The sequence below is a fragment of the Mytilus edulis genome, chromosome 2 (genome assembly GCF_963676685.1).
Source record: "Mytilus edulis chromosome 2, xbMytEdul2.2, whole genome shotgun sequence".
Lineage (NCBI taxonomy): Eukaryota > Metazoa > Mollusca > Bivalvia > Mytilida > Mytilidae > Mytilus > Mytilus edulis.
The window spans coordinates 93,790,031-93,812,379 of record NC_092345.1 but is presented as its reverse complement, the minus strand read 5'-3'; the positions used below and the strand labels follow the sequence as shown (position 1 = coordinate 93,812,379).

The following is a 22,349-nucleotide window of genomic DNA, read 5'->3' as shown; positions in this document are numbered from 1 at the left end:
TTTGTCTATTATTTGAAATTTCATCTTCTTCTGATCTTGCTTGTTGATTGTGAACAATAATTTTTCTCAACACTATAAATAAAACTTTGTTTTTATTAATCATGACATCATACCCATTGTTTCAGATTATGTTTATAACTCAGAATCAAACAAAAGTTCCAACAGTATGCAGGTAAAACATAGTGTGTTTCTATCTTAAGTTAAGTTAAGTGATTCCTCTATACAAGGAGAAAATGTTACTTGTAATAATATCAAAACAAGAATCTGTCCATAGTACACAGATGCCCCTTTCACACTACCATTTTCCATGTTTACTGGACCGTGAAATTGGGGTCAAGACTTTAATTTGGCATTAAAAATAAGAAAGATCAAAATATAGGGAACATGTGTACTAAGTTTCAAGTTGATTGGTCTTCAACTTCATCATAAACAACCTTTACCAAAAACTTTAACCTGACGGACGAACAGACAAACAAAGGGAAAGATAAACGGACAAACAAACAGACACACAGACGGAAAAAACCAATTGTGCCCCTAAACTTTCTTTCTATGACAAGCATTTGCAGCTATTCCAGAAAATTACCATCATTTACTGAAACCTAACTTTGATAGATACACTTGACCAATAACTGCTGAAGTTTAACTGGTATAAAAGCTGGTTACCACTTACCAGTAATTTGTTCTTATCATACCTACCTCAGAACCACTATATCCCAGTACAATTCTACATACCTTATCCCATGACACGTACTGACAGCTACACTAGACCACTCATCTCTTTTAACTGTACCCTGATAGTAGCAATGCTCCACAGTCTGCAATATAAAAGGTACAATGATAAATTGTCAATTTAGGGTATTCATTTTTGTCAAGCCAGCAGTTTATGTTGCAATAGAAAGACATAGCAATCCTACATTCCATCGTCATCAGCAGCGTTCACAAATATTCACTCTGTGGTTAAAATTTTTTAAATTTTAATAACTTTCTTAAACTATCCTGGTTTCTACGAAACTTGGACAGAAGCTGGTTTATGATCACTATCTAGAGGGACATTTTTAATACCTTTTTCCCCCATTTTTGTTGAGCCTGCAACTAACAGCAAAAGTAGACATGACATTGGGTTCCTTGGAACCCTTACAAATTCTTTACCTCCATGTTACTAGTTATTAAGTATTTATGTTCCTCCACCCATTCATGATTTAAAAGACAATGGACCAACAACAAACTTTTGATACCTGTTTTATTTACTAGTGATCAATCAAGCTGGACATTTTCAAAGGTTTATTAGACTCCCAATGTAAATTATGAATGGTCCTAAACTTAGATAAACAAGAACAAGATATTTTACCCACTGCTACACAATTAGTACCACTATACCCAGAAAAGGCCCATTTTCTATCCATAATAAATTGCTCTTTCATATGACCATACATATTTTGTTAAACCCTAGGACCTCTGGTCATCCAAATTTGAATTTTTAAGATAACTAATTTGACCTTCCAAGACACATTAACATAATAAAAGTTTGCCTACAAATAATAGTCTTGCAAAAACAAAAAGAGGCAACCTAAATTAAGTTAGAGGCTGTAAAGTTATTCAAAGGGTATTTCATCATAACATTGTAGACTAAAAAATATACTAGACCCAAGCCTAATGGAATCCAGAATAATACTTTTGTATTTCATGACATCATAATTTTCAAGATTATAAATCAATATAAATCATTCATTTATTATTAACTAGGATCACCTTCATTCAACATTTTACTTAATAAACAACCAGGTGAAAAGATCAAAGAGATAACATCAGATCAAAGGGTTGTAACTCATCAACAGGTAATAGACGGAATGGATTAATAGAATGGCTATTATGTAAAGTGAATCATTGTTATATTTTTATAGGTAACAGTAAAGGTTAATTGGATTGTAATCTGTCGGGATTCCAGTTTTAACACAGCAGGATCTTTGACATTGTTCAACAGAACTAGAAGAATTTACCTGTGGAGGAACAATGTCTTGGAGGATATGGTCTACAAGCCTTTTTTTTTTTTTTTTTTTTTTTTAACTTTGTACAGTTTTAAGTAATCAAAGGGACCCACTTGCAGCCCTTGGGCTGTTGGCAATACTAGTTAAAATAAACAAACAATGATCAAGTAAAATAATTCTATGTGTTGTGCCTTGCTTATGTAAGCAATGATCCTTGATTTATAACTTTATGTGGTGCACTCCTCACTCACTCACTCAATCTAGCATGGTGCTGATTGTATGGTTTAAGGGGACCCTCGTTGAAATACATGGAATCAGTTTGAATGATTGGATTCATCAGGAATCTTCATCAATGAATAAAAACATACTTTTTGCCAATCAGACAGCAACCCATCTCAAGGTCAATATTCAACAATAAGCAAACTACCAAAGATTTGTCATTAATATCAGATTCCCTGAGCAATTCATAAATGTAGATAACAAATTAATCAAATAAGTAAAAGTTCTGTCTAGCAGGAACCTTGCACTAGTAAGTTTCATTTTGTCCTAGATCCTGTTCTTCACGATCAACTTGGGTCAAACTAAAAACAATTAAATAAGAACATCAATATTTTAAACATTGGACATAAAAATTGCATGGTTGTGTGTCTCTATTACATGATTAAATGTATTAACGTCACTTGTAATGATAGGGGTAATACTAAAATTAATTAAAAATATCCACCTCTGTGTCATTCATCAAGTGATCTTGCATGTTTGTATACCAGAACTTTTGAAACGTATGACAAATTCTACAACAGAGACCATAAACCAACTAATTGTAGGTCCAGTTATTCATGGGGATAGGTCTGTTCGATAGATAAATCATCCTAATTCTTAAATTTTTAAACCCACTAAACATCTAGATATCTGTTCAATGTCGACTGTAACCTCCACTATGTCACTATGTATATATAGAAATATCTGCCTTTTCTTCAAATCACTTTCAATGTAATTAGAGTAAAACTTTCTTAATTAAACAGTTCCATCCTAGCAATAAGAACAAAGTAAAGCATTATATGGATGAACTCTTTGTTAATTGAGCAGAGTTAACAGCTGATCTGGCAACTTTCTATAAGATTATGCCAAAGCACCTGTTATATCAGGAGATTCTATTACAGTCAAAATCTGCATCTGAAGATGTGGCTCATCACAAGAACAGTAAAATATTTAAAACACCCTGAACATTATTTGATAGAAAAAATGATAGTATAACAAAAAGCCTTATTTCACAAAAATAAATGATTCAGAAAACTGGTGGAGAGGAGACCCTGTGCACAGTCATCATTTTCTCTTCATTTTGTTTTTTCTACTCAGATTTAGAAATGAACCTATTAAATTACTGGATTTTGTGTCTGGAGCAAAAAATCTGTACTGGGTTAGTTTAAATTTATTGTCGTACTGCAACAAGTATCTGTAATATGACATACATGTATGTATTAACTTTCGAGAAAACCTGTCTTTGACTTGCAATCTTGTTTAGAGATTTTTCTAATTTGTTTTTAAGATGAATTATACAGATGTTTTACTTGGAGTTCAATTTAATGAGGTGTTGAAATGATTTTATACAAGTACCATGCATCTTAATGTAACTTTTTGGTTGTATTTTATTTATCTTTGTTCTCTAAATATATTGAATATGTTAAAGATATGTTTTTGAATTTCCTAAATCCAAATAAGGAAATATAACATAAGTTTACCTTTAAACAATGCAAATACCCATTTTTAAATTACAATATCTGGAAATCAATTTCTGCTTTTATTAGGATATAAAAAGAATTCCAACAACAATTTATGCACTCCACAAGATTTATATTCAAGCTTGACTGTATTGATTGAGGAAAGACTTTAAAGATTTGATTTTGTCCAGGAAGATGATCATTTATCATTAACTCCCAGCAACAAGAAGAAAGTTAATCTAAAATCAATGTTATATCTATCATAGTTTAACAGTATTAATTCTATTATACCTTGACATAAGAATTCTAATAAGAGTACAAACTTCTAAAGTTCATATTTCTCCATTCTCGTAGGAAAATATTTAGGATCGAAATTAATAATTCTAAGATTTGACAGCTGATTTTAGGATCAATCTAATGCTATTGTCAGGGTATAATTCAACTATACAACCAAAGCAATCAATTTGTTCTCTAAAATTCTCATTTATTTTCTGTAATTATACAATACTGCATGCTATTTATTTAAACTGAACAAAATAAATATTGAAGACTCAAGTGAAAACAAAGACAAATGTTATTTATCAATGAAGTAAATACCTTGCTAATAATTTGTTGGTTTTCTTCCAGGTAATGTTTGACCTGAATTCCTGAAGACAGCAGAGCACTGAAAATATATATTTATTTAAATCAATAGAATTCTCTCTAATCCACAAAAATGATCAAAACTTAACTAAATTAACAAAAATTAAACTTTCTGAAGACAAACAGATACATGACAGACAAATACAGTTACAATAAGAAGTGCAGACCAGAAAATAATTAATTCCCCATTCTGTGGTAGATTGGTCATAAAAATTCATATCCATGTCCAATAGAGTTACATTTTTTTCTATGAAAACAGTATAAACACATTGTAATATTCTTTGTACACAAATGTATACCATGTATATTTTTGAATGACAATATACAGATGTGACCCTTAATTTGTTGTCTAATACATGTAGCTATAGAGTGAACTGTAATTTTAAGAAACCATATACATTAGAACATTGTCACATTTTATATATAAATGTATACTTACTCATTCTTTTTCAGTCTTAACTTTTGTCCTTGTCCATTAATCATCAACTGGAAGGTGACATGCTCAAGATGTTCATGAGTTCCCTGCAGAAATTTAATGTTTAGTTATAGAAATAGGCAGAATTATTACATGCATCATATTGTTTATCATGTTTATGTCTTAGTCTTTAATTATCAAATATGACCCACTTGCAAGACTTGAAATGAACAATGTTTTTAGAAAATAAAATTAATTTCTAATAGTTTTTATCAAAATTTCATCAATACTGTGATCCAAATATTTTTTTAAAGAGTTCCATATCCCGACCTCCCATCCACCAGAATAAAATGTAGGGTGCTATTGCATTTATTTCTAACAGTGGAGGGGCTAAAAGGAGGAACCTTGTTCCAATTTTTTAGCTGGTCAATTTTTTTCTCATCACAGTTTCATTACTTTTTCTTTAAGTATACCAATTCCTCAGTTCTGTTAGACACTTTAAGGCAACCATCAAAACTTGGGATAAGTTATTTGGGCCAAAATGTTACATATACAATGTATGACAAAATTTCTATTAAAATAAGAGAGATAGTAGAGGCCAAAGGGACATTCTTAAGTCTAGAGATATAAATAAGCAGATGTTATATGAGTGCCAATGAGACAACTCCCCATTTGTCTCCCTAAATTTACTTGTTAATATTTGCTTTTGAAAGTATTTCTATGTTTTCTGTATCTAAGAACATTTTTAAAATGTACATGATGTATTGATATCTGATAAAAAAAAAACCAAACATATATGACACTGAAAACAAATAGTCTGGAGGATTATTTTTTCATTTCAGTAATCTGCTTATAAATTTTTATACATGTACTATTGCCCCAAGATAGAGAATATTTCAATATTGATGCAGTCTTTTGATATTTCAATTTTAGAAGCTTTGATCATCATGAAGGGTCAATGAATTTGATGCAAATGGAAATACGAATATTCAAGGAAGGGTAGAATATTTTTCATTCAAATTAGACATACTAATTTCCTGAAAAAAAGGCATTGGTGACCTTCGGCTGTTGTCTGCTCTATGGTCCAGTTGTTGTCGCTTTGACACATTCCCCATTTCCATTCTCAATTTTATTGAAAATGCACTTTTTCAACAACAACAACAAAATATTAAATAACTTTTTGTTGTTGTGAAGTCTTCATTGAGAAAAAATCATTGTTATTCTCAATTAACAAAACACTTCACATTATTTCATCCTTTTCAATCAATGAATATGAACTTACATGATGTCTAATCTGTTTTTCACGAGTTGAGATGGCAATCTGGTCTGCTTTCTTATGGACTCTTTTAGGAAATATAATTTCAAATGGTCTTGGAATGTTATCCCAAAGGTATTTATTGTAGGGATGCTCTAGTAACTTAGCTATGTCTGATTCTAAAATAAAAATTCATATACATTTTTTTACATTGTATACATGTACAATGTACATGTAACATACTGCACATGAGATTACATGTTAAAAATATAATCACACAAAAACAAACTTGTGTGTATGTGTGCTCCAGTGTAATAATAAATCAAAACTTGATTCAGATAAAAATCGAATGATCGTTTTGTGCTGGTATTGAGAGATTCACTGTAAAAACAGATTAATTGCTATTGATTGAAAATGATCCCCTAGCCAAAAATTTATCATAAAGATCTATCAAAGAACATGAATATAAGGAATAACTTTCCCATGTAAAAACTTTAGAAGCAGATGCACACATAACATGTACATGTACAAAAACTGTAGCAAATACATTTTTTGAAATCTTAATTCTTTTAGTTTTTAACAATCTTCTGTCAAAACAAAAAGGCATACATGTATATGTATATATGTTAATTATATAAGGACATGTCAATATGAAGAAGTGTAGCTGAATGAACATGTACAATGGCTGAACTGTTAGTAAGCCAAAAACATCTCAACAACATCTGGGTCATCTTAATTCCATGTTGCAAACCTCATTGAGATACATTGTACATGTTGTATAAAGATGAAGAATAGCAACAACTTGCTTTTTCGTTAAAGTGTGTGCATTTATTTTATGTCATTTTATGTAGTAACATTTACACCATACATGTACATGTAGATCATTCCTTTTTACTAATATCCTAGAAAATTTCTACACATGTAGTTTTAAACACAGAATCTACATTGTTGTAGGCATTCTTGAGAGTATATAATTATATATTAAAGTTCTCATCATCATTGAATTATATAATTTTTAATCCAACAGATATATATGTCCCATACTAGTCAAAATAATTATGATGTCTTGAAAGTCATTTAATTTTTTTCTGTAACACTTTGTAAGTTGGTAATCATGGTAATGGACAGACTTAATTGTTGTTTTTTTTTTTAGCAAAATGAAGAATAATGCAAACTAAGATCATTGTTGCCTTCCTTAATCATATAAACACAAACACTTATTATCTATGTAACTCAGACGTATTTACACTTGTATGCAAATTTGTCTGCCATTACATGTACATAACGTCACACAGGTTCCCGTAAACTTTGACTTCATAATTCAAAATATTTGACGTCACAACTAAAAAGTGATTGTTGCTTGACGTCAAAAGGTTATTCGGAGGTGATATAAGGTCATTCGGAGGCAAAATACAGCTAAATACCCAAAGTGTAAATACGTTTATTGTTTGTCATATGCATGCTGTCTCGTATCAAAAAGTGATGTCTGTTGCTGAACCAGATAAGTGAGGACTGGAAAATGCAGAAAACTGATACAGGTACATGTATGAAGTCTGTTACCATTCTTAACCGTGTTTAACTCCTTCCTACTAGATGGTAGTAATGCCCTTTACCGTCAGGCTTCAAACAGGAATTTTTGGCTACCATTAGCATCAAATTGGTAAAAAATTTAACATGATTTCTCAAAAGATCCTTAGTAATTTGTTGCAGGTCACGAATATTTATTGTTTACGTCAGTTTTGGAATTTTTTTAGAGTGAAGTTCAAAAATCACCATAAATGTCATTAGGCAAGAATTTTTACCTTTATTTGTCAGGAAGGTACAATGTACATGTATATGCACTACCCTGGGCACCTTCAACTTGTACACAAATGTGAAAGTTGTTGCAGCAATATTTTAAAATTAAAACATAGAAAAAACAATTCATTTGTCAATATCCATCAATGGGTGAAACTTTCCTCTGCAAACATAGGAACTTGTCTCTGAAATAATATACTATTGCTTTGTTTGGTAAACTAAAGGTGTAAAATTAAATACAGGTACAGGTATTGTGTCTTTTTACATGTTTACAGAGATGAATGGTTTCAATAAAATATTATACGAGTTTTTGTTCGTGTTATATGTTCTTTTTATGCTACATGAAACATAATAATTAATGAGATGCAAAGATGAGTCATTCAGTTACAGAAGAACATATCCTTTGATGTTTTCACGTGTATCGATTTTTTGACAGCGATGACAAAAAAAATGATATCTTACCAGAATTTACAGCGGGTATTCCTTGAACAAAAACAATTCCATAGAAAAAAATTAATATAAATCCCATTCTTTCACATTTTGCAGTTTTTTCGGTTCTATAGTCTTAATTTAAGGCATCTTTTTTTGTCTAGTGTGCTTCCAAGTTCAGTCCATTTCAAATCAAGCATTTGTTTGTTTCAGATTCAAGGGAAACAACTCTAACTTGAAAACATCAGGCAAGCGCTGACAGTGCTGATGGAATATCTTGCACCTTTGATTTATTAGGCGACGCCGTCTAAGAAAATGCTAATTACCGGTTTTCAGGATTTATTTGTACAACACAATACAATATAATTATGTTTATTATAGGGACATTGTGTAAAATAAAATATGTACAGAGTGTGTATTGAAATATTTCAATTAAATTACACCCGGCCCAATGGACCGGGTACAAGTCAAATCGGCACCTGGTCAAATCGGCACCCATAGAAAAAGTCAAATCGGCACCTGGTTAGATCTACATCTAGTCAAATCGGCACCAATTTAAACAATAAAATGGTCTATTTTGGGGGTTGGAAATATCATGCACAAATGTTAATTATTTAAGCAAACAATCCTGCAAAATGCTCAACTAGTTAAAAAATGCATAAACGTATCCAATACCTAATATATATATAATAAAAAATACACATCTTAATAGTTGAGAGAAAAAAATATATATATCAACCCCACAAATTAAGTGAATATTTCTGGACAATCCCTTCCTTAGTTTAACTCTTCTTGCGTAAATACTGAAAAATTTCTGGACAACCCATTCCTTATTTTTACTGTTTTTGCTTAAAATACTGTTAAAAATGTATATTAACAAATCTAACATTGGTGCCGGATTGACTATATCAAGTGCCGATTTAACCAGGTGCCAATTTGACTATACCGGGTGCCGATTTAAGCAGGTGATTAAATCTATAATACTAAAATTACGAGGTCCAATTTGTCAGCCGTCATCGGGTAAAAACGACAAATCAAAGAATTCAACTCTATATAAAACTAATATAGGACAATGGTGTAGTTTAAAAATTACACAACTCCAGACCCTTTTGTTTTCCACATAATTAATATTGCCAATAATTAACAAGTTTCGGGTCGAATCCGATACCGATACCAATAGTATATTCACCTGTTAGCTATTACCTTATCTGTACGTTCCGCATCTGACAGGCGCACCACCAAACGGTGTATTTAGGATTTTGCTATATACACGGGTCATAATCAAAGGGCTGACACTACTAAATTCTATCATGATTGTCAAATTGTTCCGGGCCTATTGTAGTTTTATTCAGCAATCAGCAATACTTTCTAAGATAACTAATATAGGACAATGCTGTTGATTAAAAAATACTCCATTCCTGGATAGCCAGGACCTTTTGTTTTCCAAATATCCAGGTCGACGGGTTCAACAGAAAGATTTGAAAGCAAATAAAACTGTGTATCTTATAATCGACATGACTTTATCAGATGACAATACCAATTACTAGAATAAGGCTTAGGCATAGTTATATACTTTAAGTCAGTCACGGACCCGCGATATCACAGGTGTGTACTTGTAGATACTACATTTATATTTGGAACCTTAGACTAACTGTGATCAACTGTTATATTAGTCTCAGTTAGAACCAAGCAAGATGACAACATTTATTTAATAAATATAATGAAAAAAATATAAATCTAGATTTAGCATTTTTTTTGTAAATTCACCACCAGTATACATGTATATAGAAACCATAGCGTCAATATACGAAAAAATAGAAACAAGGCTACGGATACGTAAAATATTATTTTTAACACGTGCTCGTTATATCCAATGGAAATAGTAGAAAGCTACACCATACGATGGACGTTATAGGGAAAACGGTAGTATTTAATTTTCCCAGCATTAGGTTGGCCTTTTGTGTACCCATGGCAGGTGAAGGAAGTCAAATTAGGAGCGCTGTGATTGGATGTAAGGGTACAATATATTTTTTATTTATCTATGAATAACTGCAGTGTGTATATTTACAATATAAATTTTAAAACCGATTGAAATATTTTCTAGAGAATTATTCGAAAAGACTTGCAAAATTTCATAAATTTGGTGCAAAATGACGGTGGGCATGGATAACATAAACAAGCTCCGTTGGAAGTTGGTCATGATACTATTTGGCTTTAATTTTTAAAACAGAGTAATAAAGTACTAACACAACATATAACTGTTTTATCCAGGTTTTTATCTTAAAAAGTGGTAAATTTAGAAAATGTTAACATTGTCGCCAATGGCAGAATAAATAGTACCGTTTTCCCTATAGGAACAGCTACTAGTCTTTAAATGATATGTACGGACTTTTGGGTGTATATGGGTGTTTTGGGTGGCTATAGTATATGCAATTGAAGTTATAACAATTTGTGAGTCATACAAATGACACAAATTGAATTTTGGTGTAAGTACTATATGTATGCAATGGATGTAACCGACCATTTGCCAAACACAATGAAAATGGAAAAAGGTCTCGCTGACCGAGTGGTCTAAGTAGTCTTAACTACTGTATCATTAGCATGTCAACACTGATGCGAGTTCGAATTCTACCCGTGCACGTGCCAGGTGCGCTCGACTCCAAAACTTACTCCAATCTTAATTGACTAGTATTGTTTTTTCCTACCAAAGATCGGTGGTCCTCTCCGGGCACACCGACTTTCTCCACAAATAAAAACTAACCACCACGTAATGGCACAATACCGTTAAAATAAAGTTAAACACCAATAAATCAACCATTCAAACCAACACAATGAACACAATAATGATTTAGGAATTGAACAGTTCAATTCTATTTATGGTGACGTTGTTCAATTTCCTTAACAATGTACTAACCAGTGTCCCGAGCAACACGACGAGTCCAACACATAGAAAAGGAAGTTCATACCCTTCCGGAACCCTTTGCGGTTGTTGGGATGTACTGAGTTATGTTATAGTAATCTCAGGGATGTTCAAGTACCCGGACAATCTCCACTTTTCTCTGTTATATATATTTGTATTTATATCCATCTGATGAGTTATACCTTTTTCAACTAATTTTCATAGTTCGTTCTTACGTTTTACGGTTACACCACTGTTATTTATTGTTTTGTTTGTTTTTGTCGCATTGACATATACCTTACATCTCCTTCCATTCAAAGCTCTTTACGAATCCCCCATACTGTGTTTGTATGTTATTTATTGGTTGTTTTTTTTTTGTCTCATTGACTTATACCCCACATCTCCTTCAGTTAAAAACCCTGTATGAATTCCCCGTACTGTGTTAGAATATTATTTATTGTTTGGTATCTGTCTCATTAAAGTACACCCACACCTCCTTTCATTCATAGCTATATAACTACATTACATGTATGTACTATTTTGATTGGCTAACAGCAATCTCGCGTCATTCTGAAACTAACCTTCATTTTAAAATAATTTAATTTTGGATGTAACGCGTCTTCTGATTGGCTGACGGTATTTTGTTATGAGCCCATAGACATAATTTAGTCATGTGACCGTGACGTCATCAACGTTTTTCCATGGTTTTCTACGGTTTAAAATGGAATTTAGAATTAAATTATAAGAAATGACTGTAATACTTTTTCTGTCTATGAAGAAATAACATAAAAAATGTGGTGCACACTGTTAAATAACCCGCTACGCGCGTTATTCAGTGTGCACCAATTTTTTTATGTTATTTCTTCATAGACAGAAAAAATATTAGTCATTCCTTAAATGAAAAGTAACACAGAAAAGCAACATTGTTGTTAGCGAATCAAAATAACGTATTTAAAAATGAAACTTACGTCTAATGTAATTATTGATAAGTATTGAATGCTTCTTTTAGTAGTTTTATATGGTTGTAAAAGCGTTGACTTTTCGCACATTTTAAGAATGCATATACATATGTACTTTAGTCAACTCTTTTTCACCCTAATGGATTTACAAAAAGGAGCATTCAATTCTTCAATAATAAGAGGTTCCCGTACTGTGCTAGTATGTTATGTTCCTCACGTTAAAAAATAAATTGTCAAATACGCTTAGTTGAACACAATTTCCTTGATTTTCTTGTTTTGATTCTGTGAGTGAATCAAAAACATGGGAAAACATGCTTCTTTGAACAAAATATAAAATTTATTACAGTTGTTTTTTATGTGTCTTTGTGTTATCCGCTCATTGACGTATACCCACCATCTTCTGTCATTCATAGCTCTGTATGAATTCATAAAACTGTGTTGGTATGTTAATTATTGTTTGGTTTTGTGGCATTGATATATGCTATAACATTTACTTCCTTTCAAAGCTCTGTATGTTTTTCAAATACTAGTACTGTGTAAGTATGTTATTTATTGTTTGGTTTCTGTCTCATTGACGTATACCCCAGTCACCGTGATATCCCGTTCATTTAAAGCTCTGTACGAATTCCCCATACTGTGTTTTTATGTTATTTATTGTTTGGTTTCTGTCTTTTTGACTAATACCCCACATCTCCCGTTCATTTAAAGCTCTGTATGAATTCCCAATACTGTGTTAGTATGTTATTTATTGTTTGGTTTCTGTCTCATTGACGTATACCCAACATCTCCCGTCCACTCAAAGCTTTGTATGGATTCCCCATACTGTGTTTGTATGTTATTTATTGTTTGAATTCTGTCTTATTGATATTGACGTATACCCAACATCTCCCGCCCATTCAAAGCTTCGTATGAATACCCTTTACTATGTTAGTATGTTATTTATTGTTTGGTTTTTGTCTCATTGACGTATACCCCACATCTCCCGTCCATTCAAAGCTCTGTATGAATTCCCCATACTGTGTTAGTATGTTAGTTATTGTTTGGCCCTGTTTCTGTCTCATTGACGTATACCCAACACCTCCCGTCTACTCAAAGCTTTGTATGGATTCCCCATACTGTGTTTGTATGTTATTTATTGTTTGAATTTTGTCTTATTGATATTGACATATACCCAACATCTCCCGTCCACTCAGAGCTCTGTATGAATTCCCCATACTGTGTTTGTATGTTATTTATTGTTTGGTTTCTGTCTCATTGACGTATACCCCAATCTTCCGTTCATTCAAAGCCCTGTATGACTTCCCCATACTGTGTTAGTATGTTATTTATTGTTTGGTTTTTGTCTCATTGACGTATACCCCAATCTTCCGTTCATTCAAAGCTCTGTATGACTTCCCATACTGTGTTTGTATGTTATGTATTGTTTGGTTTTTGTCTCATTGACGTATACCCCACATCTCCCGTCCATTCAAAGCTTGTATAAATTCCCCATACTGTGTTAGTATGTTATTTATTGTTTGGTTTTTGTCTCATTGACGTATACCCCACATCTCCCGTTCATTCAAAGCTCTGTACGATTTCCCCATACTGTGTTAGTATGTTATTTATTGTTTGGTTTTTGTCTCATTGACGTATACCCCACATCTCCATCCACTCAAAGATCTATATGAATTCCCTATATTGTGTTAGTATGTTATTTATTCTAATGCAACAGCGTTTGTAACGTTCATTTTGATTGGATAACGTCACCTTTTTACATGGCATCAATTGACAATTGATGCTATGGGACGTACGCGCAAGCGCAGACGACATATTGTAGATTTTAATTACATGTTTTAACGTTGATTTCTGTCAGTTTCATTAGAATGGAGATAACAATATTGTATTTTAAGCTCCGACGGCATCAATTGGGGATTTGATGGTCGCAAATACCCGTTTACTGTCTCCGCTAACGCGTCGCCAGTAAACTTAATTTGCGACCATCAAATCCCCAATTGATGCCGTCGGAGCTTAAAATACATTAACACGTCGCCAGTAAACTTAATTTGCGACCATCAAATCCCCAATTGATGCCGTCGGAGCTTAAAATACATTACAGTTATCTCCTAATTTTGTTTGGTTTTTGTCTCATTGACGTATACCCACACCTCCTTCCGTCAAAGCTCTGTATGAATTCCCTATACTGTGTTAGTATGTTATTTATTGTTTGGTTTTTGTCTCATTGACGTATACCCCACATCTCCCGTTCATTCAAAGCTCTGTACGATTTCCCCATACTGTGTTAGTATGTTATTTATTGTTTGGTTTTGTCTCATTGACGTATACCCCACATCTCCATCCACTCAAAGATCTGTATGAATTCCCTATACTGTGTTAGTATGTTATTTATTGTTTGGTTTTTGTCTCATTGACGTATACCCACACCTCCTTCCGTCAAAGCTCTGTATGAATTCCCTATACTGTGTTAGTATGTTATTTATTGTTTGGTTTTTGTCTCATTGACGTATACCCACATCTCCTTCCGTCAAAGCTCTGTATGAATTCCCTATACTGTGTTAGTATGTTATTTATTGTTTGGTTTTTGTCTCATTGACGTATACCCCACATCTCCCGTTCATTCAAAGCTCTGTACGATTTCCCCATACTGTGTTAGTATGTTATTTATTGTTTGGTTTTTGTCTCATTGACGTATACCCCACATCTCCATCCACTCAAAGATCTGTATGAATTCCCTATACTGTGTTAGTATGTTATTTATTGTTTGGTTTTTGTCTCATTGACGTATACCCACACCTCCTTCCGTCAAAGCTCTGTATGAATTCCCTATACTGTGTTAGTATGTTATTTATTGTTTGGTTTTTGTCTCATTGACGTATACCCACATCTCCTTCCGTCAAAGCTCTGTATGAATTCCCTATACTGTGTTAGTATGTTATTTATTGTTTGGTTTCTGTTTCATTGACATATACCCCACATCTCCCGTTCATCTAAATACGAATTTCCCATACTGTGTGTTAGTATGTTATCTGTTGTTTGGTTTCTGTTTCATTAACATATACCCCACATCTCCCGTTCACTCAAATACGAATTTCCCATACTGTGTTAGTATGTTATGTATTGTTTGGTTTCTGTCTCATTGACTTACGAACTGGTAACGGTCAGCAATTGATGTACGAATGAGGAAAATCATTTCAAATGAACATCCTCCAACGTAACGTATAGTAACACAAATCATTCAACTCATGTAAGAGGCAATCAATTTCGTGAGTTATGAATTCAAAAATCCTTGAGTGTAAAAAAAGTATATAAGTCCAAAAATCACTAACAATATATTTAGGGTTGAGTCATATACAGGGTCTTCCTCGACGAAAATTTAAAAAAAGAAAGAATAGATTCTTGAAGACTTAAAAAAAACTATCGCACTCAAAAATCGATTAATCAAAATGCTGGATTTCATGTTCGAGCATGATGTTAGTACAGTATTTGTGATCAAAACACCGAATTTAGTTATTTGTTGTTTGATTTATAATCCTATATTAATAACTTAATCAAAACTTAAAGTCTTTTATATAAACCACAAAACCGGTCATACAAAATTCGTGAAAGATTATCGTACCAAGACCCAGTGTAGAGTATACGATTTATAAAAACAGCTCTCAAATGGATAAAGAAATCTGCACCAAAAACATTTAGCTTGATTCCCAAGATTTACTGCTTTTATTGTATAACTTGTATAAATAAAATATCACAGATACTGATCAACAGTTCTTAATTGTTATATTTTACATATCTTGACCATAATCAATCAGCTGGTGAAAGTTCTCTACTTCTACGGTTGTTGGCTCCTCCTATCAATAAAGGCCGACGACTTGGCAGTTTACACGCGTGCACTTTATTCCGTTCGTCAAATGCAGCTTCAACTTTACCGTTTGAAACTACTAAACCTAAATGACTAGCATTTAGTGCATGGGCGCCTCTCTTTATCCTTACATTCCAGTTCATTTCAACGTCCATTGTAACAAAATTTGTATCTAAACGCAACACGGAAGTGATAGGAGACATGCGGAGGTATTTACCTTTTCCGGATACTATCACGTCACCTTTAACAGTTTGAACAATTTTGTAGCCGTTGATTCTAATGCAGATTCCACCTCTCTGGTTACGCTCGTATTCTGCTCTTGAGATGATGTCTGAACATTGTTGTAACAGTTCTGGATTGGACTGATTGTCTGTAAATAGAAAATTAACAGACCTATCTTTTGACAAATCTGAAAACTGAGGAGTCGTTTTATCAATTTGATCATGATCAAACTTGTAACAGTTAAAGTTATTTGCAAATGTTATGAAATCGGTTGCCATTTTAACTTTCCTACCGAGAAATATTTCGGCTTCTGTAGTCGTCAGATCTTGCATAATATGTGCTGCTGGGTGAAACAAATAACTTGCATTTCCACGATTGTTTATCGAAACAACAAGTTTCTGTTGGTGACTGACCAGTCGCAAAGTTTGGTCGATAGTGGTCTCCACCGATACATCATGCTTCATGAGTACGGTAATAAGTCCTGTTGTTGAAACATAAATAGCAGGATATTGAAACTTCTGTTTCTCTGAAACTTGAGAATGTAAGTTTGGTCCATAATTGTCTTGAACTTGATTAAAAACTGCATTAGAATACTGAATGTTTGGTTGTATAGTATTAGTCTCAGTTTGTTGAAAGTTGGAATAAACGTACGGTTGATGTGAAACAGGTTGATGTGTACCAGCTGTAGTATGTTGACCAGCGATATTAGTTCCGTTCCTGTAGGCATAATCTGGATGCTGATTGTTATAAACACTGTGATTGAAAGAGTTGGTCGTTTCTGAATTAAACGAATTTCGTTCAACTTGTTGGAAATTGTTTTGCTGTTGATTATTTGACTGTTGTTGGCCATCTGTATTTGTTATTGTGTTTGAAACCTCGCCATTGTTCCCATTGACTATTTCAATTGAATCGACGTCGATATCACTTTTTATTTCGATTTCTAAAGCAGTGTCTGTAGAATTATTTGTACCTTCATTTCTTTCATCACCTGGTGTCAATTCAGTGTTCTCGCTGAAACTCGGGGGCGTTGTTTGGTCATATTCGTTACAGGTAGATGCATAAAATGGTTGCACCGGGTAATAAATCAATTTTTGTCCATCAAATACCGGATACATGGCTGCTGGTTGTGTATAAGGATAAAGTGTTAATGCATTGTAAAGTTGTCCATTATGCATGTAATAAGACATTGTTTGTTGGTGGTGTTGCTGGACAGGATATGGTATTGCATTAACTCCGTTAGATTGCTGTTGAAAATCAACAAATTGTAAAGAATTTTCTGAATTTTCCGTGAAATATCCCGCACTTTCGTTACTTGTACAACTTGTGTCACTTTGGTTTGGGTTTGGGTTTGTACTACCTGTTGCTAGCATCGATTGGTCATCGCTACTTTCAGTTAGAGGTATTCTTTCGTCATTGGAGTCTTCCGAATCTGCTGGCATTTCTTTTACAGTTGCTAAATCTACGGTTTTATAACTTTCTGCATGTCTATCATTTATCATTTCTAGTGCAATACTAGTTGCTACAACATTTGAATAGTTTATGCTTCCATTTTGCTCAGTTTCGGCCATTTTTGAAGCTTTGTATGACGTCACTTGAAGTACAATGAATGTCGACGTCATAAAAGGAATGCATTAAGTTATGCTATAGTTTGGCGTTTATTTTAGTTCTTTTTTAAAATTTCGAAAAATCCGTATAGACTACATTTGTACTATTATATACAGTAGTCGATCTTGGATACTATATATATATATAGGTCATAAAGTACTCGATGTCATATTATTACATAAGTCAATGAAATAATACAAGCATAAAATTACACATTATGTTGATATGTGTAATTTATTGGCTACAATGTCAGCACCAAAGTATCAGTTATTTTACCACATATTATCATTAGTGCAGGTCCACTCTATAGCTATGTCACTGTGGTCATCGTATTTTGTTCCAGTGTTTTTATAAAGAGATGAAGTCAAAATAGCGTTTTTGTTAAATATTGTTTTAATGAATGATACCAAGGATGAGTCTAGGATTTGCATAGTAATATTTCTTACTATACCAATCCCTGATAATACACAGACTCTCTTAAATGTTTTAAAATGTAGTACGATTTAGTATCTTTTTAATTCCGTCGCCTTTTATAGTGAAACAAATGCTGGTGAAATTGGTTCTTCATCTTTTCGGCAAATTGCTATGTAACAAATGGAAACGTACTCGTGAAAGTTATGTTGATAACTTTGTGGTTAGTTAAGTTTTATACGGTCGGGTTTGGCGACCGACTTATAACTTTGCATCTTTAAAACGCATCAAATATGTGGGTGGCATTAGTATAATACTTATTACATAAGCAAAACGTCATCGATATAACGTGTCATTTAAAGCTGGATCACATTTTGATACATAGTAAAAGTCAAGATAAATCAATAATCTATACAGATGTTGATCATATGCAGCTATGGAATTTTATAAAAGTCGATAAATGCGTCGTCATCTTGGATTTGTTGTTAATTTCATAAGTTTGTAGGCTATATATGGTTGGTTATAAGATTAGAAAACGTTAAGACTAACTTAGAATAAATTGCTCTTTGTTATTAAACATTTTATTATTGAATAAAATCTCTGTTTTGCCTTTTTATTTTTCACTTTATTCGGTCCTGCCCTTTTTCTTATTAATTTAATTTGTCATGGTTTGTTTTTACATAATTTCTCATCCTGCCTTTTTTTTTTACTCAAGACTCCTTTCCTGTTTTTTCAAATTTCATCCTACCCCCCCCCCCCCCCCTAAATATCAAATGGTAGCTCCCTAATATTAACAAAATTTTACTCTGCGAAAAAAAAGATGTGCTTTTGGGATTGTTATCTCCCTAATTTTGTTGGAACTAAACTAACTGACTCATTGGACGCATTTAATCAGTTGTAATTTAGTTCTATATTGTTTTGCAATGGAATTTTTTGATCCCGTATTTACAGTTTGATGAAAATTTCCATATAGGCTATATGTTTTGCCTGATTAAATCAAATATGTAATAAAAAATATACCTTCATGTGCTACTTTTTGAGTTAAATGAGGTCGAAATTTTGTATATTTGCTCAAAATTCGGATTTGTGGCCGTATTTTTTTTTCGAAAGAAAGACATATTTTTTTTTTGTTTTGTTAGTTATGTCTGTCTTTCGAATGGAAAAATACCGCCACAAATCCGAATTTTGAGCAAATATACAAAATTTCGACCTCATTTAACTCAAAAAGTAGCACATGAAGGTATATTTTTTATTACATATTTGATTTAATCAGGCAAAAATTAGCCTGGACCTTAAAGCAATTTCTTATACGTTTCTTTCATAATTATTTTGAAGTAAAAAATATCTAAAACACTAATGTTGTCTTGTCTTATTATCTGTTTCGATATTTTTAGATGCACTACACATACTGATACAATACAATTTCCTATTTTTTTCAAAAGAATGGGTCTTCATGTTCGTGCACCAAATGAATGAAATAAAGATTAAAAACCTATACAAACGTTGCTGTGCATGTACATATTTTGTGTCATGGATGGATACTCCATATGTATAGCCTTTGTTTTTCTATGCAAACATATAGCCACATCTGAATTAGATAGCATGATTAAATTCACCTATTCCTTGCTGTCTGGTCATTGGTGGATAGTTGTCGGTCGGCACTTATAGTTGTCTTACTATTGCAATCAATATATTACTAGGTCGGCACTTTAAGTTAACCAGCGAGAGACGTTAACTACCGAGAGTATATTACTATAGGAGTATGAAAATGAAATTGAAATAGTGAAAGAATTCAACTACTTTGGACTATTGTTAACCAGATCTGGATCCGCCAATACCGCAAAGAAAAGTCTATCAGAAAAAGCAAGCTATGTACAACGTTATAAAATAAACAGCTGCGCCATGAGCGCATGATACGCCCGACGCCTTGTGTGGCAGTTTTATGCAATAATCATAAATAGTTTCTGAGAAAGTTTGAAGCATTTACCATATATTGTTTTTGAGATACGGCGGGACATGTGAACTACATCCCCTCTTTTTTTTTTACAAAAAACTAAATATCACTAAAATAAAAACAAAGAAGTGTGTAAAGTTTTAAGCATTAATCATAAATTGTTTTAGAGATACGGTGTGACATATAAAAAAAACCTCCCCCTTTTTTTTACAAAATACTCAATAACTCAAAAATAAAATTTTGGATTATCACCAAAAAGTATACAGATCTTCAGATTAATATAACAAAAAAGTGTGTAAAGTTTTAAGCAATAATCATAAATCGTTTTTGAGATACGATGCGACATGTAAAAAAACTCTCCCCCTTTTTTACAAAATACTCAATAACTCAAAAATGAAATTTTGAATCATCACCAAAAAGTATACAGATCTTAAGATTAATATAACTAAGAAGTGTGTAAAGTTTTAAGCAATAATCAAAAATCGTTTTTGAGATACATTGCGACATGTGAAAAAAAACCACACCCCTGTTTTAGTTACAAAGTGCCGTAACTCAAAAAGTTTAAATCCAATTTTCACCAAAAAGTATACAGATCATTTGACCATCATAAGAAACAACTATAATAAGTTTCATGAAATTTGGATAAGTCGTTCTCAAGTTACAGAGCGACATACTAGTATTTACGCCGGACAGACAGACGGATAGACTGACGGACAGATTGACGAACGCAGGACATTTGTATACCATAATACGTCCCGTCAAAATTTTGACGGGCGTATAATAATAATAATAATAATAATAAATTCTTTATTTAAAGAGGGTAACTCAATTAGAAATAGTCTAATTTTCATTGAGGCCCCCAAACAAAATACATGCATACAGTTAACATTCATACATTCATACATTAATTTACAATATATGTTACTAGTATATACACAATTCAATCATTGAATTATACAAAGGGTAATAAATGACAATATTTGATATAGTTTTGTTAAAGGAAAACAAATTAGTTGACTTGCATATAATTTTCAAGAAAATGATTATAACTATGTTTCTTGAATAATTCCACATTAGGACATTTTTTTATTTCGAGTGGTAAATTATTCCATACTTTGGTTGCAGAATAATGAAAAGATTTTTTATAAAAAATTGTATTTGTATAAAAAGGGACGCAGTGTAATTTATCAATTGAATGCCAATTAGATTTATTTGATAAACTTGTGACGGATGTGAAGTATGGGGATTTGGAAAAAATTATATCATTGAACAAGTTCACCTTAAATTCTTAAAGCATTTACTACACCTAAAGAAATTTACCCCAAGCATAATTGTGTACGGTGAAACTGGAAGATATCCATTGGAAATAAGCATTAAATGTCGAATGATATCATATTGGTGCAGGCTGCTTTTAGATCAAAATCAGTTATCATCAATCTTATATAAATTTGTATATTTCCGATATCACACAAACGGTGATGATATTTTATGGATAAAGAACATTAAATATATATTGGACAATGCTGGATTTTCAAACTTATTTTTTCATGTGAAAAATACAGATCTCACGAAATGGTTACCAAAAAGTATCAAGCTTAGATTACTGTAAACCAGCTTATTTTCGCGGACACTTTATTTCGCGTTTAGCCCTTTCTAACCCATTTCGCGACGATTTAATTTCGCGATTCTTAAATTTTCTTGATGAATATAAATAAGGAAAAATCTAATTTTGACATATTCGCGACGATTTATATTCGCGTTATTTTTCTAATCGCGAAAGTCGCGAAAATAAATCGCTCGCGAAAAATACTTGGTTTACAGCTGTATTCAGAACACATCAAAATGCATAACTTATAGGCTCTTTAAGGAAAAATTAGAATTTGAAAATTATTTCAACACCATCAATGACCGAGACATATATACACTTTGTAAATTCCGAACATCAAATCATCGACTGCCAATAGAAAAGGGGAGATGACATAACATTGACAGAAGTGAACGAAAATGTCCTTTATGTACAAACAGAGATATCGGAGACGAATATCACTATATTTTTGTTTGCCCGGCTTTACAAAATGAAAGAAGAAGATTTATTCCAATTTCAAACTAATAATCAGATATAACATCATTAAATTCAACAAACTGTTTAACTAAAAAAAATCAAAGACACTAACAAACCTCTGCAATTTTATAAGATGT

General features: G+C 32.5%; 2 protein-coding genes across 2 annotated transcripts in view; both read right to left on the bottom strand.

The window, feature by feature from the left end:
* The window catches only part of LOC139513482 (disintegrin and metalloproteinase domain-containing protein 11-like), a 43,323-nt gene extending 34,861 nt beyond the window's left edge, over positions 1 to 8,462 (bottom strand). The window contains exons 1-5 of the mRNA XM_071302035.1: positions 8,275 to 8,462; positions 6,043 to 6,194; positions 4,785 to 4,867; positions 4,301 to 4,367; positions 733 to 815 (exon numbers count right to left, since the gene is read on the bottom strand). Of these exons, the coding sequence (XP_071158136.1) occupies positions 733 to 815; positions 4,301 to 4,367; positions 4,785 to 4,867; positions 6,043 to 6,194; positions 8,275 to 8,341 (452 nt within the window). The 5' untranslated portion in view covers positions 8,342 to 8,462. The remainder of the gene's footprint in view (positions 1 to 732; positions 816 to 4,300; positions 4,368 to 4,784; positions 4,868 to 6,042; positions 6,195 to 8,274) is intronic.
* A 7,335-nt stretch (positions 8,463 to 15,797) lies between these two features.
* LOC139513478 (uncharacterized) lies at positions 15,798 to 17,778 on the bottom strand. Its single transcript, XM_071302032.1, has one exon. It carries the CDS (start codon positions 17,746 to 17,748, stop codon positions 15,901 to 15,903), a length of 1,848 nt encoding a protein of 615 aa, XP_071158133.1. The 5' UTR covers positions 17,749 to 17,778; the 3' UTR covers positions 15,798 to 15,900.
* Positions 17,779 to 22,349: the final 4,571 nt, after the last annotated feature.

Excerpts from the sequence above, each read along its gene's own strand:
- LOC139513478 (XM_071302032.1), bottom strand. The coding sequence starts at position 17,748 with ATGGCCGAAACTGAGCAAAATGGAAGCATAAACTATTCAAATGTTGTA.